Source organism: Staurois parvus, unplaced genomic scaffold (genome assembly GCF_062004578.1).
Source record: "Staurois parvus isolate SC_StPar_1 unplaced genomic scaffold, SC_StPar_1.0 ptg001329l, whole genome shotgun sequence".
NCBI lineage: Eukaryota > Metazoa > Chordata > Amphibia > Anura > Ranidae > Staurois > Staurois parvus.
In genome coordinates this window covers 244,149-266,523 of record NW_028319125.1, presented here as the reverse complement: position 1 = coordinate 266,523, position 22,375 = coordinate 244,149, and the positions used below count along the sequence as shown (strand labels likewise).

The window sequence follows — 22,375 nt, the reverse complement described above, 5'->3', positions numbered from 1 at the left end:
AAAGAGGTGATCTGCATATGCTATCTGTTAAGCTGCTCTCCAGGTTTCCTCCTTTTGTCGAGACCAGGGGTAGGCAATGTGAGAGCCGCAGGACTACAAGTTCCATCATGCCTTTGCAATGCCTCATGGGAAATGTAGTTCCACAACAGCTAGAGAGCTGCAGGTTGCCTACCTCTGCTCTACACCAACATAGTCCAAGCAAACTATTTCCTTCACGAACTGCTGTATTGGCGCTGTACAAACTGGATGTAGCTTCAGCTACATACTGAAAAGAGTACCGGGTTCCAGTTGTAAGACTCTCTTCCCATCTGACCGTGGTGGCAATCAGCCATTCATAGGCAGTTTTTTTCTTCTGTGAATGAATAAAGCTGCCTCTGATTGGCTGAGGTAGGCTGGCGCTGTCACGATCTCTAACTCAGCCAATCAGGGGGAGCTTTGTATTAATTCACAGAATACAAAGCTGCCTATAAAATGGCTTAACGCCATTCAGACTAACTCTGTTTTGTTCTGGGTGTCAGACAGTAATTTTCTGTCTCACAGTCGGAATCCGAAACACTCCTCTGGATGTAGCTGAAGCGGCATACCGTTCATAAGGCACTTAGAGCAGCAGTCGGTAAAGGAAATAGTTTGTTTGGATGACCTTGGTCCAAACAAACTGCTTTAAAACTGATCTCCAGTCAATTTAAGTCATCTCACAAACTGAAAAAAAAATTAATATTCATTTGTTTAACCCCTATTGATATCAATGAGCAAATACTGCTCCGGTGAGAATACTCCCGTAAGCCTCATGCAGGCCCTGGCTCACCACCATGTACACAAGAAAAAGATAATGGCTACGCACACCGAAGACTTAATGAAAAATAAAAATCCTTTATTCTTCAATAATGGGACAAACAACACGGAGGACTGACCAGCTGTTAACGCGTTTCAGTTTAAGTGCTTAGTCATAACACAGGTAATGATTAAGCACCCAATTGTCTGAAACGCGTTAACAGCTGCTCAGTCCTCCGTGTTGTTTGTCCCATTTTTGGAAGAATAAAGGATTTTTATTTTTCATTAAGTCTGCGGTGTTCAGCCATTATCTCTTTTTCCTGACCCCTATTGACCCTAATCCACTCTTCCTGCCCCTTTTTCCATCAAGACTTTTTAAATTCTGTTTTTCTAACCATTAATGTTTAAACATTTATCTTAATCATACAGGAAACAGGCTTGATATTCACAGACTCTGAATTATAGGCTGGTACCTTTTTGGGTGAGTTATTTTTAAGAGTTGCATTAAAAAGTGCAAAGTGAAAAAAAAGTTCTTTATTTAATTTGTAAACATATTTGCAATGGTCAAAATGATAGTTTTAGTGTTAAGAAGATAAATTATAGAATAAAAGATATACATTTTTTTTTTTAAAGGCGTATCAAAGTCGAAAAAGTGCATTGTTCTTTTCTTTAGCTATGGATTGCATGGAATATAAGATCATTTTTGCAAGACAGTATCCCCAAAAGAAAGCTTTTGATATTTACGATTATTTTATCTTTAGCACTGAAAAAGTTATTGCATAATACGTAGACCTATCACGGAAATGTATGAATCGTTCAGGTCCAGAGCGGTGTACAGGCATGAGGCTTTTAATTACAAACTCACCCCCTGATGTCACAGAAAGGTCTCCTGGCCGGTGTATTAACCAACAGTCCTAAGTGAATGGTCCTGTTTCATCTTGGCACATGTTCGCTAAATCTTTACACTTCCGTGTTGCCATCAAATAAAGGATTGGAAAACTGGACTGCACTTAAGCAGGAACCTTCCTTAGATTCAGTTTGCACTCCTGGTTTAGCCTACAAAAAAAAAAACAATTGTCTTGGTGCCCATTGTCATTGAGAATCAAAAATTTTACAGCTGTAACTACAGTAGGAGCCAAGGAAGCCTTCCAATGCCAATGAACACACCGGTTCTGGTGACAACTGTGGACAGATGTTTCGCCATTCCCAAACCTAGCCAAAACAACTAAGAATACTAGAAGTTTGAAAAAAATATTAAAAATTGACATGGTCCCATGAAATCTATATCACCCAACATGCACACTCTGCTCTTCACAAGACCTCCTTCTCTCTAGTTCCCTGGTCTCCTCCTCCCATGCCCGCCTCCAGGACTTCTCCAGGGTGTCACCCATCCTCTGGAACTCCCTGCCCCAACCCATCAGACTATCACCTACTCTCCTCTCCTTTAGGCATACCCTGAAAACCCATCTCTTCAGGGAAGCCTACCCCACCCCCTGCTAACTTGCCGACCTCCTCCACTCTTCCTACCACTCCATTCCCCACAGCTATCTCCTCTTGTACCACCATCCCCTCCCTCCTAGATTGTAAACTCGAAAGAGCAGGGCCCTCAAACCCCTATTGTATTTGTACTGTTGCATGTTCTGTCCCCCTTTGTAATGTACAGCGCTGAGCGAACTGTTGGCAGTTTATAAATACTGTATAATAATAATAATATACACGTATCTACACAATGCTTACATAAACAGCTCTGCATGTGTCAGCAGTCTCCCCCACAGCAAAGTGCAACATTTGAAAGCTTTCCATTTGGGTCACATTGCTCGAACATACTGCACAGGCATGCAGAAACAAGATCCAGAATAAATAAATATTTCGCATTTTCCTACCTACCAGTATTGCACATCTTACCTCCTTTTCTGCTGCGGGCTCAAAAATTGGGTTACTAAACCCCGTGGTCTCCACTGGTGCAGTTTCCTCCAACTGTGATATATTGTGAAGAAACCAGAAGATTCGTAAATCAGATAATCTAAAAAAAAAAAAATTAAAAACATCTGTTATCTCACCGAGCTTCATCATACAAAATCTTACACACCAGCACTCATTAGTAAATGTAGCAGGATTACTAAAGCAATGTTATCTTTAAAACTGAATTCCAGGCAGATATAAAAGGCACATAATATTCCAGTCATTATCACATCATTCTTTTTTTTTCTTAAAGTGTTACTAAACCCACAACAGTAAGATTGGTCTGTAGATGCAGTAAAGCATGCTTGTTATACTCACTGTGGAACCTAAGGGGTTAATCCTCTGCATTGTGTAAACGGACTGATTCTTTCCTCTTGGCCCCTCCTCTTGTTGAAATGACCACCTGATACAGACTGAACATGTAGCCCTCCTGCACATGCTCAGTTTGGTGTGTATTGCTAGATAGGGTTTTTTTTTTCCCCCTTGGGAGAGTGCATGTGATCAGCACAGGGCCAATCAGCAGTGTCCAGACAGAGGTAAGGGGATTTCCATCCCCCTAGAGCAGAAAGAAAACTCCTCCTACAAGCTTTAGCTAGTGGTGGGCTGGGCATTGATAGAGGTCACAAGACTCCTATATACTGCTGATGAGAGGTATTTATCAGTTTATATTTACTAAAATGATTGCATTTCCATGTTGTGTGTGTGCTGCGGGAGAATGCGGGGTCCGGAGAGACCGGATCTAGTGAACGCCGGGTCCGGGGAGAGCGGATACAGTAAACGCCGGGTCCGGGGAGAGCGGATACAGTAAACGCCGGGTCCGGGGAGAGCGGATACAGTGAACGCGGGGTCCGGGGAGAGCGGATACAGTGAACGCGGGGTCCGGGGAGAGCGGATACAGTGAACGCGGGGTCCGGGGAGAGCGGATACAGTGAACGCGGGGTCCGGGGAGAGCGGATACAGTGAACGCGGGGTCCGGGGAGAGCGGATACAGTGAACGCGGGGTCCGGGGAGAGCGGATACAGTGAACGCGGGGTCCGGGGAGAGCGGATACAGTGAACGCGGGGTCCGGGGGGACCGGATACAGTGAACGCGGGGTCCGGATACAGTGAACGCGGGGTCCGGGGGGACCGGATACAGTGAACGCGGGGTCTGGTATCAGCCTTTTGCAGTCCTTGTACAGCAGGGTTGCAGCGTGAGAGAAATTGCAGTAGAAGGAAGAACTATGACAGACAAGGAAGATGCTGATAGGTGGAAAGAGCAGAATGGCAGTAGAGCTCATCATTGTGCTGCTTCTCCTTTCACTGTCCAGTCACAGGCTGCATGTGGGGACCGATGCTGGCCATCAGCCTGCCAGCATTGAACAGTACTGCAGGAGAAGTCTCTAGATTGAAGCGGCACATTGTTGTGGCTGTTATTCTCTTATTTGGCTATTTAATTTTTTATCTTATTTATGGCTGCAGAGCTGCTTGACGAGGTGTCCATGAGTAGTTTACAGCTTTATTTTTAACCCCTTAATGCTGGCTATCAGCAGCCCTGTAAGTGGGCTTTAATGCCCAGGAGGCAGTATGATTTCTGTGGCATGTGACCATTGTAACTCTCACAAGCAGTCACATGATCAGCAGCCTTGTTGGTGACAGCTCAGTCAGTATGCTGTGAGCGGGCCCTCAGCATACAACCCCATGTCATTGTGGACTCAATGCTGGGCATTAAAGTATAACTAGAAGTAACTGGGATTAGACCACGTGACAGGTTATTATTGCTGTCTGTGCCCCCATTAGGGAGATTCACCCTCTCTATTTGTCCTGTTTACCATTATCATTGAAAGTATAAGAAAATCTCAAATTTTGAGTTGTCCCCAGAAAAGTAATAAAGGGGAAATCTTCCAACGGAGACACTAGTTCTGGTGATCTGGAGGACCCCAAGGGATTCCCTTAATTTGCAGGGATTTCCTCTCACTTCCTATTTTTGCTATGGGACAGGAAGTGAAGGTAAATCTCCCCAATGGGACACAAATGGGGAAAAAAAAATCTGACATTAAAACTCTCACTTACTTTATCCAAAATGGAAAAAAAATGGTTTTGCCTCCAGTTCTACTTTAAAGCCCACCTGCCTTGTTACTATATATTACATGGGCTTCCTTCCATAACATATTGAACCTCTTGCTGACCATTTACCCTCTTCCAGCTGGCCTTAAAGTGGAAGTAAACTCATACTGGACACTTGTACCTCCAGGTACGTTTACCTGTAGGTACAAGGAATACCTCCTTACCATGCACCGTGTAGGAGATATTCAGTGTCCCTGCAGCCACAGTCGATGACATCACTGGCACATGTGCTCTGAAGGAATCGCATACCTGTGCCATTCCTTCAGAGTTCTGTGCTGCGGCCGAGACTCCCTTGCACTCATCCAATCAAGCGGATGTCGTGGCGGCTCTACCAATCAAGCGGCCGGAGCCTGCAAACCTGGGAGGCAGACCAGACCGGGTGAAGATGGAATCCCTGGCAGCAGTGACAACGTGCCACTGGAGGACTTCATTCTAAGGTAAGTCTTTCATAATGTTCTGGTATACAATGCATTTTAGCAGATTTTTTATTTTATTTCAGGTACTTATATAGCGCCGTCAATTTACACAGCGCTTTACATATATATATTGTACATTCACATCAGTCCCTAACCCTCGGTGTGTACAATCTAAGGTCCCTAACTCACATACATATACAAGGGCCAATTTGGACAGGATCCAATTAACCTACCAGCATGTCTTTGGAGTGTGGGAGGAAACCGGAGCACCCGGAGGAAACCCACGCAGGCACAGAGAGAACATGCAAACTCCAGGCAGGAGGTGCTGTGGCTGGGATTCAAACCAACGACCCCAGTGCTGCCAGGTGGAAGTGCTAACCATTTAGCCACTGTGCTTTTGATGTTATTTTGCAGGGAAAATGTTTTTTTTTGGGCGGTTTACTACCACTTTAATTCTTAAAAAAAAAAAAAATTAAAAACACACATTTGCACCTTTTACCCCATTGCCTGGGGCTTTAGGTACTTATTGCTTTCAAATGAAAAGCCACAAACGAGATAAATACTGAGCAAGCTACTCTGAGACCATGGCTGACCAACTCTGATAAGTCCCTCCATTTACCTGAAGGCGTCCATCCTGTACAGGTAATAGGCCAGGCCAAGCAGTGACACTGAAAGGACGATACCCAGGATTATTCCAGTGATGCTGAGGGCAGTCAGAGATCCTTTCTGGGGGCTGGTAGAGGCACCAGTAGAAAAGTCCATTTCCGCCTTTGTAATGCCAAACGATTGCCCTGGATTGGAGAATAAACTGCAATTCAAACATACATTTAACTGACTTCTACAGTGTTTTCTGCAAAAGATCATCTCACAAAGAGGCAGCTCGATGGCATTAAAGTGGACCTAGCAAGCAGTCAGTAATGTGGAACATTTTCAGGTATTTATCACCTCCCAAGAGAACCCAGTACTCCCCCTGACAATGCCTTCATCTGACTTTTTTTTTTTCTTTCTTTCTTAAAGGACAGCACCATCCTTGTTCAGGTATCATCCAGGGTCACCATCTACTTCTTGAACTTGAATGCCAGCTCAGATATGACGGTCATGTTCTCACAAATGGCTGACCCAGATCAGCACCTACTACACTCTCTCACTTCGTAACTTGTCCCAAAATACAGCGTTGCCTTGTGCTTATTGGTGGAGAGGAGAATAAAGACATCATCCCAGCCAAAGTCACTTGTCTGACCCTCAAGAATAGTTTCCAGAACAGAAGGAGCTTCAGTAACCCTCCACCCCAAAAAACAAAAAAATAAATGGTAGGTCCCCGGGGCCGGCGTATTTACTAAGGGAAACAGTTTGTGAAGTCTGGTGGCTTCACAGCTGGCTTCCCATTGTGCAGACTGCTGTGGTTTTTTTTTTTTCTTTCAACTTTATTGAAATGAAATTCATTTTTATGCACCGCAGCTCAGCTTTAATGCACAAAAACAGACTGTACATGAAGCCTTCAGGTGAGCTGCCAAAAAAAAAAGCAGTGTGAACAGGATACATAGAAAACAATTATCGTCTAATGCCCGTGCAGAGACCTGTGTTTTTCTAGTGTAGGGAAACCTAAATCTCTGCACAAGTATGAATGAGCTCTTCAATCAGTGTCTTCGGTCCCCCTTCCCAACACATCTCCCCCTTTTGGGTCTGTTCACACCATGCCTGCATCTGAATCGCACAGGAACATTGTGTATTGTGTAAATCACACCTATTCCCGCATCCACAACCACCTGCAACCACGCCCACTGCACATTTTTGGGTGCCGGAACTCACATGGGACAAAAGCACCATGTGATTTCCAAGCGGCTGCATTTTTAAAAAGGTAAAAGGAACCTTTTCTGTGTTTCTTGCAGGTACAGCAGCAGCCCATTCAAATGAATGGGCTGCTGCTGTTCCTGTGCAGACACGAGCCGCGGCAAATGCATAGGTGTGAACCAGGGGCGGACTGACCATTTGGAAACTCGGGCACTGCCTGAGGGCCTAGGGTCAGTAGGGGGCCCCATGAGATGCTCCTGGTACCTTTCTCATAGGCTTTTTTGAGTTTGGGCAAGGAAACAGGGGCCCCATGATCCCCTATTGCCCGGGGGCCCCATGAGTTGTCAGTCCGCCCCTGGTTACGTCACAGTCCCCTCCCCATCCTTACGCCACAGTTGTCCATTCACATTACCACCCCCTCCCCCACATTCCATCACAGCCCCTTCCATACTGTAGTCCTTCCTTCATATTGCAGACTCCTGTCCTTTTCCTCACAGTATTCCCTTCTTACCAAAGTCCCCTTCTCATCACAGCAACCAAGCGGCTCCCTTTACTGTCCTACCTGAGTGTTGTCACCTGCCCGCCTGCCCCTGTCATCCTCAAAGAAAGGCAAAAGATGGTAGGCCTAGCGGGTCTGAATAGAGGGCAGGGCTTTTCAAGTTAGGAAGTGGGTGATTGGTTACTAAGCCGCGGAGCAGTCCCAAGCAACCATTCACCTGCCTTTACCATGACAAGTCCACTATTCAGACCTGCTGCTCCTACAATCTTTTGCCTTTCCTTGAGGATGTCGGCGGCCAGCAGGTGAGAACACTCAGACATCTGTTTGGTGAGGCTGCGGTCCGGATAGGACTGTTGCTTGGTCTGAATCTGGACCGTTGTCTGCCATTTAGTGAGGCCTGATCTATAGGAATATATCAAGGATTTACTTATATCAGCGACAGCAGCCACACAACTACAAAGCAAACTACCTGTAACAGCTATATAATGGATTTTAGAAGGGATCTTCTCTCTGGAGTCCTGAAGAGAAGGGGAATGGGGCCACCAACCCATCCCAACCAAACTGGTGACGTGTTTTCAGACACTCCAACATGGCCCACTACATAAGCCACAACATTTTTCACCCCTGAACTTAATAGCTTCATGGGCTCCCGGACAAAGTAATGCCCTAGGGCCCCTACCAGCCTGCCCCAATTTACACACATACTGAATTAAAGTATAAATAGTTGATAGAATTAAACATATTTATTAGCACGTTCAATAAAAAAAATAATTTTAAAGAATAAAAAGCATGCCATAAATCAAAAGTCTAATCCACACAAAGGGCACAGTACAGGAACTGGGATGCTGCCCCGGCCATCCCGGGACCGCTTAGTAAAAAGCGTGGCTATCCCAGTAAATTCGGGATAGGTGGCAAGTATGATGCAATGCAAAATTATCATGGTGCCCCTGAGTAGTGCCCAGGGGTGTCCATGCATTAAGACAGCCCTGCCCCTGCTGCTGTTTTCTTCAGGATACTTCCAGGGTGCTGGGGTTGCAGCCTTTTGATTGGCCAGCAGAGAATGACACGATCCTGCACATGGGAGCTGGAGTGTGCCAGGAAAGCACAATTCGCAGCTCTGCTTACATTCCTTAGTAGACTCCGAGGAAGCGGGTAAGTGTGTCTTATTGCAGAAGAGACAGCATGTAAGCAATACATTGCTGCCTGCTGACAAGGTTTTAGATTTTAGTTCCACTTTTAATCACTCTGTCATAAAACAAAGTATGTGGGCTTCCATTGCTGGCCTTCTGTTAAAAAATGCTAATTGCCTGGCTCATTGATTTGAAGTCACACACCTAAAAACAAGCATGCTGTGGGTGAGAAATATTGAAGCAAAGGCATTAACATGACAGCCAAGAGGTCAGCAATGGCAGCCCCCATACTTTAGAGCTAGAAGTGGAGTTTGATGTACCTATAGAGTGGGGCACCTTGGAGGGTCTGTGTTGGGTAGAGTTCCATGTCAAGTCTTGCTCTAAGGCAACATACAGTATTTTACTTATTTACCGTGACTTTGAATGTCTTCCATGATGTCATGTCCCAGCTGCAGGGCGCCAGTTCCAGCATTCGACCCTGTCTTCTCATCAATGCACACAACCTGAATCCTTGGCTCAGAGCTGAGAGACTTTCCACCCATCGATGATGATAAAGGCTGCACTTTAGAAATTGCCAATTTCACCTCGGAATATTTGGCCTGTGGACAAAACATTTGAACCTCTTTAGTTTTCCATTGCAGAAATGCAAGAATGGAACAGCTTAGGTGCTACCCTAGGTAACAATCAGAATGTTTTTATTCTCAACTCTATCCTTGGGTTCTACCTTAATAATAAATGGATTCTCATCGATTCTCATCTCACCTTGGATCAGCCAAGGTGTATCTAGAAGAGGAAGGTGTACTTGGATGGGGAAGCTTTGGGTAGAGCACAGGAGGGGATTGAAATGTCTGCCAGGGCATTATTGCTGCCCATGTCCCTTCTGAAACAACCCCCCACTTCCCTGTCCAAGCGACCATCTACCCAACAGGCTCAAAGACTGCAATAAAGACAGAAGTCCTAAACCTACCCACATTTTTTTGTTTTGGCTTGTGGTGGTGCAATGGGTAGCAAGTCTTTGACCTATCTATAGTTATTATAGCAAGTCCTTGACCTAGCTATAGTTATTCATAGCATGTTCTTGTCCTGTCTATGGTCATCCATAGGGGAATGTTGTTGCCCTGTCCTTGGTCACCCATAGTAATACCTTGCTCTGTCTATGGTCACCCATAGCAAGTCTTTGTCCTGTATATGGTCACCCATAGCAAGTTTTTGTCCTGTATATGGTCACCCATAGCAAGTCTTTGTCCTGTTTATGGTCACCCATAGCAAGTCCTTGTCCTATCTATGGCCATCCATTGGGAGACATTTTTGCCCTGTCCTTGGTCACCCATAGTGAGACCTTGTCCTATCAATGGTCACTCATAGCAAAATCTTGCCTTATCTATGGTCACCCATAGTGGGACCTGTTTATGGTCACTGATAACAGGGCATTGTTACCCTGTCCTTGGTCACCTCGAGCAAGATATTGTCCTCTCTATGGTCACCCATAGCGAGACCTTGTCTTGTTTATGGTCACTCTTAGCAGAAGGTTGTTGTCTTTGGTCTCCTATAGAAAGATGTTGCCCTGTTCTTGGTCACCTAGAGTGAGACCTTGTCCTGTCTACGGTCACCCATACCAAGTCTTTGTCCTTTATATGGTCATCCATAGCAAGTCCTTGTCCTATCTATGGTCATTCATGGGGGGGCATTTTTGCCCTGTCCTTGGTCACCCATAGTGAGATCTTGTCCTGTCCTTGGTCACCCATAGTGAGATCTTGTCCTGTCTATGGTCACCCATAGTGAGATCTTGTCCTGTCCTTGGTCACCCATAGTGAGATCTTGTCCTGTCTATGGTCACCCATAGTGAGATCTTGTCCTGTCTATGGTCACCCATAGTGAGATCTTGTCCTGTCTATGGTCACCCATAGTGAGATCTTGTCCTATCCTTGGTTACCCATAGTGAGATCTTGTCCTGTCCTTGGTCACCCATAGTGAGATCTTGTCCTGTCCTTGGTCACCCATAGTGAGATCTTGTCCTGTCCTTGGTCACCCATAGTGAGATCTTGTCCTGTCTATGGTCACCCATAGTGAGATCTTGTCCTGTCTATGGTCACCCATAGTGAGATCTTGTCCTGTCTATGGTCACCCATAGTGAGATCTCGTCCTGTCTATGGTCACCCATAGTGAGATCTTGTCCTGTCTATGGTCACCCATAGTGAGATCTTGTCCTGTCTATGGTCACCCATAGTGAGATCTTGTCCTGTCCATGGTCACCCATAGTGAGATCTTGTCCTGTCCTTGGTCACCCATAGCAAGTCTTTGTCCTGTATATGGTCACCCATAGCAAGTCTTTGTCCTGTATATGGTCACCCATAGCAAGTCTTTGTCCTGTTTATGGTCACCCATAGCAAGTCCTTGTCCTATCTATGGCCATCCATTGGGAGACATTTTTGCCCTGTCCTTGGTCACCCATAGTGAGACCTTGTCCTATCAATGGTCACCCATAGCAAAATCTTGCCTTATCTATGGTCACCCATAGTGGGACCTGTTTATGGTCACTGATAACAGGGCATTGTTACCCTGTCCTTGGTCACCTCGAGCAAGATATTGTCCTCTCTATGGTGACCCATAGCGAGACCTTGTCTTGTTTATGGTCACTCTTAGCAGAAGGTTGTTGTCTTTGGTCTCCTATAGAAAGATGTTGCCCTGTTCTTGGTCACCTAGAGTGAGACCTTGTCCTGTCTATGGTCACCCATACCAAGTCTTTGTCCTTTATATGGTCATCCATAGCAAGTCCTTGTCCTATCTATGGTCATCCATGGGGGGGCATTTTTGCCCTGTCCTTGGTCACCCATAGTGAGATCTTGTCCTGTCTATGGTCACCCATAGTGAGATCTTGTCCTGTCTATGGTCACCCATAGTGAGATCTTGTCCTGTCTATGGTCACCCATAGTGAGATCTTGTCCTATCCTTGGTCACCCATAGTGAGATCTTGTCCTGTCCTTGGTCACCCATAGTGAGATCTTGTCCTGTCTATGGTCACCCATAGTGAGATCTTGTCCTGTCTATGGTCACCCATAGTGAGATCTTGTCCTGTCTATGGTCACCCATAGTGAGATCTTGTCCTGTCTATGGTCACCCATAGTGAGATCTTGTCCTGTCTATGGTCCACCATAGTGAGATCTTGTCCTGTTTATGGTCACCCATAGTGAGATCTTGTCCTGTCTATGGTCACCCATAGTGAGATCTTGTCCTGTCTATGGTCACCTATAGTGAGATCTTGTCCTGTCCTTGGTCACCCATAGTGAGATCTTGTCCTGTCCTTGGTCACCCATAGTGAGATTTTGTCCTGTCTATGGTCACCCATAGTGAGATCTTGTCCTGTCTATGGTCACCTATAGTGAGATCTTGTCCTGTCCTTGGTCACCCATAGTGAGATCTTGTCCTGTCTATGGTCACCCAGAGTGAGATCTTGTCCTGTCTATGGTCACCCTACTAGAGAGATTTTTTTCTTACACCGAGCACACTAAAAGGGGCAGAAAGAAATCAGTTATAAGTACACAATACCAGGCTGAGGAAGCTGTGAATGAGCCGGCTGCGGTACGTCCCCAAGTCAAATTCTGAGGTATATTCCAGTGAAATGATGGCACCTGCAGCCAGCAGAATAAAGGATTTTACTTACATTTAAAACATGTGAATCAGCTCTTTCAATATCTATTCCTTTCCCCAAAATGCAGGCTAAACAGACTAAACCATGCTTCTGTTAATATGCAAATTCAGATTTTCATTTCTTCTTCCTGATTGCGGACTGTCAGGGCGGAGGTGTCATGGTGGACAGCCCGGCTTCACCTTCTCTACACTGTGTGAGTGGCAAGATGGCAGCGCACATTATTGGGTCTCGGGAGCAGTTTTTGATTTTGCACCATTGAGTTTAAGGGCTTGTTTACACCAGTTGGCATGTGTGCGCTGTTTGAGGGTGGTGCAGTGTGTTGCATGATTTACATTTTACATTGGTTTTTTTTTTTTGAGAACTTTGTTGACGTGTCACAACATAACACTTCATTCTTCTCTAGGCACCACAGCACATTGCAGTACAGATCATGATGTGTGCTGTGCAAAAATACAGTATGCACCCAACAAGGCTGCATTAAGGTGCTAACAGGGCACATAGAAAACAATTGTTCTCTATGGGGTTGATTTACTAAAGGCAAACGGACTGTTCATTTTGGAAGGAAAGTCGCACTTTACAAAGGGAATGTTCCCCAGTGCTTAATAAATGAGATCAAGCTCTGCTGACTTCCATCATCAAATCAAGTACGTGCAAAAATGCTGTATTTTTTTTATTTTCCTTGCATATGATTGGGTATTCTTTGCAAAGTGACATTTCCTCCCATTACTAAGCTCTGAGGAAAATTCCTTTACAAAGTGCAACTTCCCTCGCAAGTGATCAGCCTATTTTCCTTTATAATATTAACCCCAATGTGTCCTTGCTTTGAGCCTGCATTGCTTTGTGCAGGTGGATGGACATGGCTTGAACAAGTCAAACCAGAGGTAAAGATTGGCAAAGGAAGGGACTACTTTAACCAGTTCCTGGCCGCCCACAGTACATTTACTCTGGGCAGGTGACATGGGCAGTCTGGATGACGTACACGCCACTGGGCGACATGGGCAGGCTGGGTGACGTATTTCGTCAGCAGCTCCCGGTCAATGATTTATAGCTGAGACCTGCTGATCAACAGTAGCCAATCACAGCACAGAGTCCCGTGTTTACAAACACACAGGGCTCTGTACACAGATCGGCGATCAGGCTGTTTCTTCTCCCAAGCAGCCAGATCTGTTTGTAAAGGCAGCATACATTACACTTGTTAGGCCACATAGTTAACCCTTTAATTGCCCCTTGATTGTAACCCTTTCCCAGCCAGTGTCATTAGCACAGTGTACAGTATTATGACTGATCACTGTATTATTTGTGTCACTAATGATGTCAGTGCCAGATGACCACTCGGTGAGGGTCTGTTAGTGCCAGATTGCCCACCACACTATCACAGTCCCACCAAAGCCGCTGATCACTACCATTACCATTAAAGCATCATAGCTGTGTAAATTCTAGTATATATACCATCGTTTGTAGATGAGTACATTTGGGTAGTGTTGCATGACTGTGCAATTGCCAGTTAAAGTTGCAGCATGCTGTATAGCAAAAAATGCTCTGCATGAAGGGGGAAAAACCTTCTGGAGATCAAATGGTTAAAAGCTACAGATTACACACACACACGCTATATTATACCCGCACATAGATTTAAAATGATATAATACTGTAACTGTGTATTTACTTTACTTTTTCCATGAAGATGTTGTAGGACAACCTACCGCAAATACCGCAGCAATGTCCAATCGGCTTGAGAGGATTGGTGCAGGACACTTCGGGGCATTTGTTCCCCGAGTGCTGCAATAAAGCCGAACATATTTCATGCTGCACCTTTGAAAAAAAGAAAAAATAAATAAATTTGTATTTTTTTGACAGCAGCCCAATAATAGGGATTACAGGGTCTTCTCAACCACACGTTCAGGATAGTTCAAAATATAAAAATTTTCCTCACCTTGTCATTGCCACACAAGCAGCCAGTTGTGTCCTTACAGTTTGTGTTCGTGACTTGCGGCTGCCCCGGACCAGGGAACTGCAGCCTCCCTGTGCGTGACGCCAAGTATTCGCCAAACTCCACCCCTCCGCTGAATTTCTACATTTCCATAAAGAGCAATTTGTATGGTTATTATACTAAATAGTCTGAAAGTATCCTGAAGGCAAAACAATTATATTGCTTTTTATTATATTTTTTATATAACTGCTTGCCCTCCGGAAGATTTATTTTATCATTATAAAAAATTTTTTAAAGGTAATGCACTAGGCCGGTGCACCCTCTGTTTGTTTTTATCTCTACATATATTCAATGCTGGAACACAGCTTCAGATGATCCACATTGGCTCACAATTGATATGATCCAAAAATAGTTAGACAGAATAAAGCTGAATAAAGCACCTGCACCGGATGGCATACAGCCACGGGGCCTTAAAGAATTCAGCTCTGTCATTTCAAAGCCCATGTTGCTAATTTTTAGGGACTCTTTAATGATTGGCATAGTACCACTGGATTGGCGTAAGGCCAATGTGGTGCCAATATTTCAAAAGGGGTCAAAATCTTTACCAAGTAATTATAGACCTGTTAGTGTAACTTCTATAGTTGGGAAGTTACTGGAGAGTTTAATAAAAGACCACATAGATGTGTTCTTGCTGGAAAAAATATTTTAATCAACAGACAGCATGGATTCATGAAAGACAGAAGTTGTCAAACAAATCTGATTTCTTTTTATGAGGAGGTGAGCAAAACCTTGGACAGAGGGGTGGTGGTGGACGTGGTGTACTTGGACAGAGGGGTGGCGGTGGACAAGGTATACTTGGACAGAGGGGTGGCTGTGGACATGGTATACTTGGACAGAGGGGTGGCGGTGGATGAGGTATACTTGGACAGAGGGGTGGCGGTGGATGAGGTATACTTGGACAGAGGGGTGGCGGTAGGCATGGTATACTTGGACAGAGGGGTGGCGGTAGGCATGGTATACTTGGACAGAGGGGTGGTGGTGGACGTGGTATACTTGGATTTTGACACAGTTCCCCACACACGGCTAATGTGTAAGGTAAAGTCTATATGTAAATGGATAGAAAACTGGCTAAAAGATGGTATTCAGAGAGTAGTGGTTAATGATTCATACTCTGAATGGTCTCGGGGTGTCAGTGGTGTACCCCAAGGTTCCGTGTTATTAGTGGGGGACCCCAAGGTTCAGTGTTGGGACCCTTACTTTTTAAATATATTTATAAACAATATAGGGTCTGGGATTATAAATCCCATTTCAGTCTTTGCAGATGACACCAAGCTGTGCCGGGGAATAACGTCCTTACAGGATATCTCCAACTTACAAGCCGACCTCAATGCTCTGTGTAATTGGGCAACTATGGGACAAATGAGGTTTAATGTTGATAAATGTAAGGTTCTGCACTTGGGGGATAAGAATATATATGCATCATACATACTAGGGGGGGTACAACTGGGGGAATCAGTGGTGGTGAAGGATCTGGGGGAATCAATGCTTAATAATGGCATGCAATGCCAAGCTGCGGGTTCTAAAGCGAGCAAAATCCTCTCTTGTATTAAAAGAGGTATAGACTCCAGAGAGAGAGATATCATTCCCCCGGTACAAATCATTAGTAAGACCTCATCTGGAATCTGCAGTTCAGTTTTGGGCACCAATTCACAAAAAGAACATTGGGGAACTGGAGAAAGTGCAGAGAAGGGCAACCAAACTGATAAGAGGCATGGAGGAGCTCAGCTATGAGGAAAGATTAGAGGAACTGAATTCATTCTCTCTTGAGAAGAGGAGATTAAGGGGGGATATGATCTCCATGTATAATACATAAGGGGGGATATGATCTCCATGTATAATACATAAGGGGGGATATGATCTCCATGTGTAATACATAAGGGGGGGATATGATCTCCATGTATAATACATAAGGGGGATATGATCTCCATGTATAATACATAAGGGGGGGTATGATCACCATGTATAATACATAAGGGGGGGTATGATCACCATGTATAATACATAAGGGGGGATATGATCTCCATGTATAATACATAAGGGGGATATGATCTCCATGTATAATACATAAGGGGGGATATGATCTCCATGTATAATACATAAGGGGGGATATGATCTCCATGTATAATACATAAGGGGGGATATGATCTCCATGTATAATACATAGGGGGGGATATGATCTTCATGTATAATACATAGGGGGATAGGATCTCCTTGTATAATACATAAGGGGGGGGGGATATGATCTCCATGTATAATACATAAGGGGGGATATGATCTCCATGTATAATACATAAGGGGGATATGATCTCCATGTATAATACATAAGGGGGGATATGATCACCATGTATAATACATAAGGGGGGATTTGATCTCCATGTATAATACATAAGGGGGGGTATGATCTCCATGTATAATACATAAGGGAAGATATGATCTCCATGTATAATACATAGGGGGGGATATGATCTTCATGTATAATACATAGGGGGATAGGATCTCCATGTATAATACATAAGGGGGGGGGGATATGATCTCCATGTATAATACATAAGGGGGGATATGATCTCCATGTATAATACATAAGGGGGATATGATCTCCATGTATAATACATAAGGGGGGATATGATCACCATGTATAATACATAAGGGGGGATTTGATCTCCATGTATAATACATAAGGGAGGATATGATCTCCATGTATAATACATAAGGGGGGATATGATCTCCATGTATAATACATAGGGGGGGATATGATCTTCATGTATAATACATAGGGGGATAGGATCTCCATGTATAATACATAAGGGGGGGGGGGATATGATCTCCATGTATAATACATAAGGGGGGATATGATCTCCATGTATAATACACAGAGGGGGATATGATCTCCATGTATAATACATAAGGGGGGATATGATCACCATGTATAATACATAAGGGGGGGTATGATCTCCATGTATAATACATAAGGGGGATATGATCACCATGTATAATACATAAGGGGGGGTATGATCTCCATGTATAATACATAAGGGGGGGTATGATCTCCATGTATAATACATAAGGGGGGGGATTTGATCTCCATGTATAATACATAAGGGGGGGTATGATCTCCATGTATAATACATAAGGGGGGATATGATCACCATAAGGGGGGATATGATCTCCATGTATAATACATAAGGGGGGGTATGATCACCATGTATAATACATAAGGGGGGGTATGATCACCATGTATAATACATAAGGGGGGGTATGATCACCATGTATAATACATAAGGGGGGATATGATCACCATGTATAATACATAAGGGGGGATATGATCTCCATGTATAATACATAGGGGGGGATATGATCTTCATGTATAATACATAGGGGGATAGGATCTCCATGTATAATACATAAGGGGGGGGGATATGATCTCCATGTATAATACATAAGGGGGGATATGATCTCCATGTATAATACATAAGGGGGATATGATCTCCATGTATAATACACAGAGGGGGATATGATCTCCATGTATAATACATAGGGGGGATATGATCACCATGTATACAGGGGGGGGGGATATGATCTCCATGTATAATACATAAGGGGGGGATATGATCACCATGTATAATACATAAGGGGGGATATGATCTCCATGTATAATACATAAGGGGGATATGATCTCCATGTATAATACATAGGGGGGGATATGATCTTCATGTATAATACATAGGGGGATAGGATCTCCATGTATAATACATAAGGGGGGGGGATATGATCTCCATGTATAATACATAAGGGGGGATATGATCTCCATGTATAATACACAGAGGGGGATATGATCTCCATGTATAATACATAAGGGGGGATATGATCACCATGTATAATACATAAGGGGGGGTATGATCTCCATGTATAATACATAAGGGGGATATGATCACCATGTATAATACATAAGGGGGGGTATGATCTCCATGTATAATACATAAGGGGGGGTATGATCTCCATGTATAATACATAAGGGGGGGGATTTGATCTCCATGTATAATACATAAGGGGGGGTATGATCTCCATGTATAATACATAAGGGGGGATATGATCACCATAAGGGGGGATATGATCTCCATGTATAATACATAAGGGGGGGTATGATCACCATGTATAATACATAAGGGGGGGTATGATCACCATGTATAATACATAAGGGGGGGTATGATCACCATGTATAATACATAAGGGGGGATATGATCACCATGTATAATACATAAGGGGGGATATGATCTCCATGTATAATACATAGGGGGGGATATGATCTTCATGTATAATACATAGGGGGATAGGATCTCCATGTATAATACATAAGGGGGGGGGGATATGATCTCCATGTATAATACATAAGGGGGGATATGATCTCCATGTATAATACATAAGGGGGATATGATCTCCATGTATAATACACAGAGGGGGATATGATCTCCATGTATAATACATAGGGGGGATATGATCACCATGTATACAGGGGGGGGGATATGATCTCCATGTATAATACATAAGGGGGGGATATGATCACCATGTATAATACATAAGGGGGGATATGATCTCCATGTATAATACATAAGGGGGGATATGATCTCCATGTATAATACATAAGGGGGGATATGATCTCCATGTATAATACATAAGGGGGGATATGATCTCCATGTATAATACATAAGGGGGGATATGATCTCCATGTATAATACATAAGAGGGGATATGATCTCCATGTATAATACATAAGGGGGGATATGATCTCCAGGTATAATACATAAGGGGGGGTATGATCTCCATGTATAATACATAAGGGGGGATATGATCTCCATGTATAATACATAAGGGGGGATATGATCTCCATGTATAATACATAAGGGGGGGTATGATCTCCATGTATAATACATAAGGGGGGGGATATGATCACCATGTATAATACATAAGGGGGGATATGATCTCCATGTATAATACATAAGGGGGGATATGATCTCCATGTATAATACATAAGGGGGGATATGATCTCCATGTATAATACATAAGGGGGGATATGATCTCCATGTATAATACATAAGGGGGGATATGATCTCCATGTATAATACATAAGGGGGGATATGATCTCCATATATAATACATAAGGGGGATATGATCTCCATGTATAATACATAAGGGGGGATATGATCTCCATGTATAATACATAAGGGGGGATATGATCTCCATGTATAAATACATCAGTGGTTCATATAATGAACTCGGTGTAGAGTTATTCCCCCTGAGGTCATCACAGAGGACAAGGGGGCGCTCTTTACGTCTGGAGGAAAAGAAATGTAATATCCAAACACGAAAAGGTTTCTTCTCACTAAGAGCTGTGAAAATGTGGAATAGACTCCCTCAAGAGTTGGTTGTGGCCAGCTCAGTGGATTGCTGTAGGAAAGTCCTGGATTCTTTCTTAGATACACAGAATATAACTGGATATAACATTTATAGGTAAAGTTGATCCAGGGAATATCCGATTGCCTCTCGGGGGATCAGGAAGGAATGTTTCCCCTGCAGGAGCAAATTGGATCATGCTTTGCTGTTTTTTTTTGCCTTCCTCTGGATCAACTGTGGGTATAGAATTATAACTTTTTTTAATGGTTGAACTGGATGGACTTTTGTCTTTTTTCAGCCAGACTAACTATGTAATGTTCCTGCTGAAAAAAAAGCCTTGGATGCAGGTGTGATTTTTTTTTTCATTTATTGAGGTGCCTTGTCTTGAATGGGTGGCCTTATTGCCCAGCTTTGTGAAATAAAAACAGGCCCCAACAGGTGTTAAAAATAAAGAGGTCTTCAGACTTTTGATGTGCAAAAACAGACAATGGGGGGCTGAGCCTGGAGTTGGGCCCTACAAGATCCCCCTCCATATTCTGCAAAGGGCACTGGAGCTAGCCTGGAAACTGGCCCGTGTGCCTACCTTCGGGAAGGAGATTGTCATCACAACAAGAACGTGTTATTGTATCAGCAGGAGAAATCAGATACTTCATTAAATCCTACATGACGAGGGGAACGCCCAGAAACCTGAGAGGTGTGCTGGGACGCCGCTTATTACGAGTCACCAGACAGCGAGCGGACAAGTCGGCGCAGGTTGTCATGTGACATCAATGCCTAATTAGATGGATGGAATCCAGCATGCCGTGACACAAAGCCGGGCAGCTATTTCAAACTTATATAAGGAAGAATTGTGCTCTTAAAGGGTCAGTCCACCCAAAAAGCAACTTTTCGATTACAAGTGGAGCCTGGTGGTCTGAGTCAGCCCCCGGACTTGGATACCCCAACAGTGAGATCTCCCTGCCACAATTCCCAACTCTGTTCCAGGGGCGGACTGACAACTCATGGGGCCCCCGGGCAATAGGGGATCATGGGGCCCCTGTGTCCTTGCCCAAACGCTAAAAAAGCCTATGAAAAAGGTACCAGGGGCATCTCATGGGGCCCCTTACTGACCCCGGGCCCTCGGGCAGTGCCTGAGTGCTCAAATGATCAGTCCGCCCCTGGACTGGGCACCCCATGCTCCTGGAAGTTCAGTTATTGGTGGAGCAGGGGGAGGGACAAGCAGTCTTCATTACAGGCTGAGCTTTGTATTTCAAGGTCTTATGTAGCAGATGAGTCTCTTTAAGGCTAGGGTCACAGCTGTGCATGTTGCGTTTGAGCCGTTTTTGCGTTGTGTTGTGAGTTTTTACACCTGCGTTTGCAGCAGCGTTTTTTATGCGTTTTGCGGGGTGGGGGGGGGGGCTGTTCATTTTCTTTCTATTTTTCTTGTTGCTAGGCAGATTTAAAATGCAAAACGAATCAAACATTCAGCTAAAGCGCAGAAAAAAAAGCACTACATGCTTCTCTGCAGCGTTTCCATATAGAACCAAAAACGCAACTTTTTGCGTTCAAAAAAGTCCCTTTCCAAAAAACGCACCGGGTGAAAACGCGCTGATGGGAACCTGTCCCATAGGAAGTCATGTTTCTGCAAAACACAAAACGCTGCGGAAAACGCCTAGGTGTGCACCTAGTGGAAAGGAGACCTGTTGGAGGCTGCCATTGTGGATCCATCTGAAAATGTCCGGCTGCCTGACAGGCCCCATAACCTCAATATATTCCAAGTTGCATAAACCAGCATAAATCAGGGACTCTGACTTCACTTGCTGCATGCTTATTCCTAGTCAAATGAATCAAAAGCTTTCAGTCAATCCAAGCTGCTGAGTGTTTTCTGTGGTGTGTGTGCGCCCTCTACAGGCGCTGAGTGGTACATCCCTGACAGAGTAAACTCGTAGAGCAGATACTGCTGGCTGCTTCTGAAAATGCTAGTTGACTGGCTGTCCCCAGCTTCAACATTTTCTGACCCATAGCAAACATGCTGACTAGGAAAGCAAGAAACAAGATAAAGCTCCTTATCTTGTAGCAGACTATGACAGCCAGGCAGCCAGCATTTTCAGAAACAGCGGCAGCCTTTCTACCATGACATGTTCTCTGTGCGCAACATTTACATTCACATCGCATAGACGTGCCTAGGACCTTTAGGCATTTAAAAAGACCCTGTCACAGATTAATGCAACTACTATCTAGGGCAGCACAGTGGCTAAATGGTTAGCACTTCTGCCTGGCAGTACTAGAGCCATTGGTTCAAATCCCAACCACGGCACCACGTGCCTGGAGTTTGCATGTTCTCCCTGTGCCTGCGTGGGTTTCCTCCAGGTACTCCGGTTCACTCCAAAAACATGCTGGTAGGTTAATTGGATCCTGTCTAAATTGTCCCTAGTATGTGTATGTATGAATGTGAGTTAGGGACCTTAGATTGTACGCCCCTTGAGGGTTAGGGACTGATGTGAATGTACAATATGTATGTAAAGTGCTGTGTAAATTGACGGCGCTATATAAGTACCTGAAATAATAATATCTTCCCCTAAGGCCCCATTCACAGTTCAATCATGGGCAGAATCAATGCGATTTCAAACAATGGCAAAACGCATGGCAAGTGATGTTTGAGGGGCCATTATTCTGAATGGTACTCCAAATACAATGCG

At 44.2% G+C, this 22,375-nt stretch overlaps 1 protein-coding gene across 1 annotated transcript in view; it reads right to left on the bottom strand.

Annotated features, from left to right (window-relative positions):
• Window positions 1–1,290: 1,290 nt before the first annotated feature.
• AMN (amnion associated transmembrane protein) overlaps window positions 1,291–22,375 on the bottom strand; it is a 97,528-nt gene continuing 76,443 nt past the window's right edge. The window contains exons 6-12 of the mRNA XM_089661348.1: window positions 14,254–14,391; window positions 14,024–14,132; window positions 12,221–12,303; window positions 9,087–9,273; window positions 5,874–6,045; window positions 2,677–2,794; window positions 1,291–1,827 (exon numbers count right to left, since the gene is read on the bottom strand). Coding sequence (XP_089517474.1) covers window positions 1,732–1,827; window positions 2,677–2,794; window positions 5,874–6,045; window positions 9,087–9,273; window positions 12,221–12,303; window positions 14,024–14,132; window positions 14,254–14,391 — 903 coding nt within the window. The 3' untranslated portion in view covers window positions 1,291–1,731. The remainder of the gene's footprint in view (window positions 1,828–2,676; window positions 2,795–5,873; window positions 6,046–9,086; window positions 9,274–12,220; window positions 12,304–14,023; window positions 14,133–14,253; window positions 14,392–22,375) is intronic.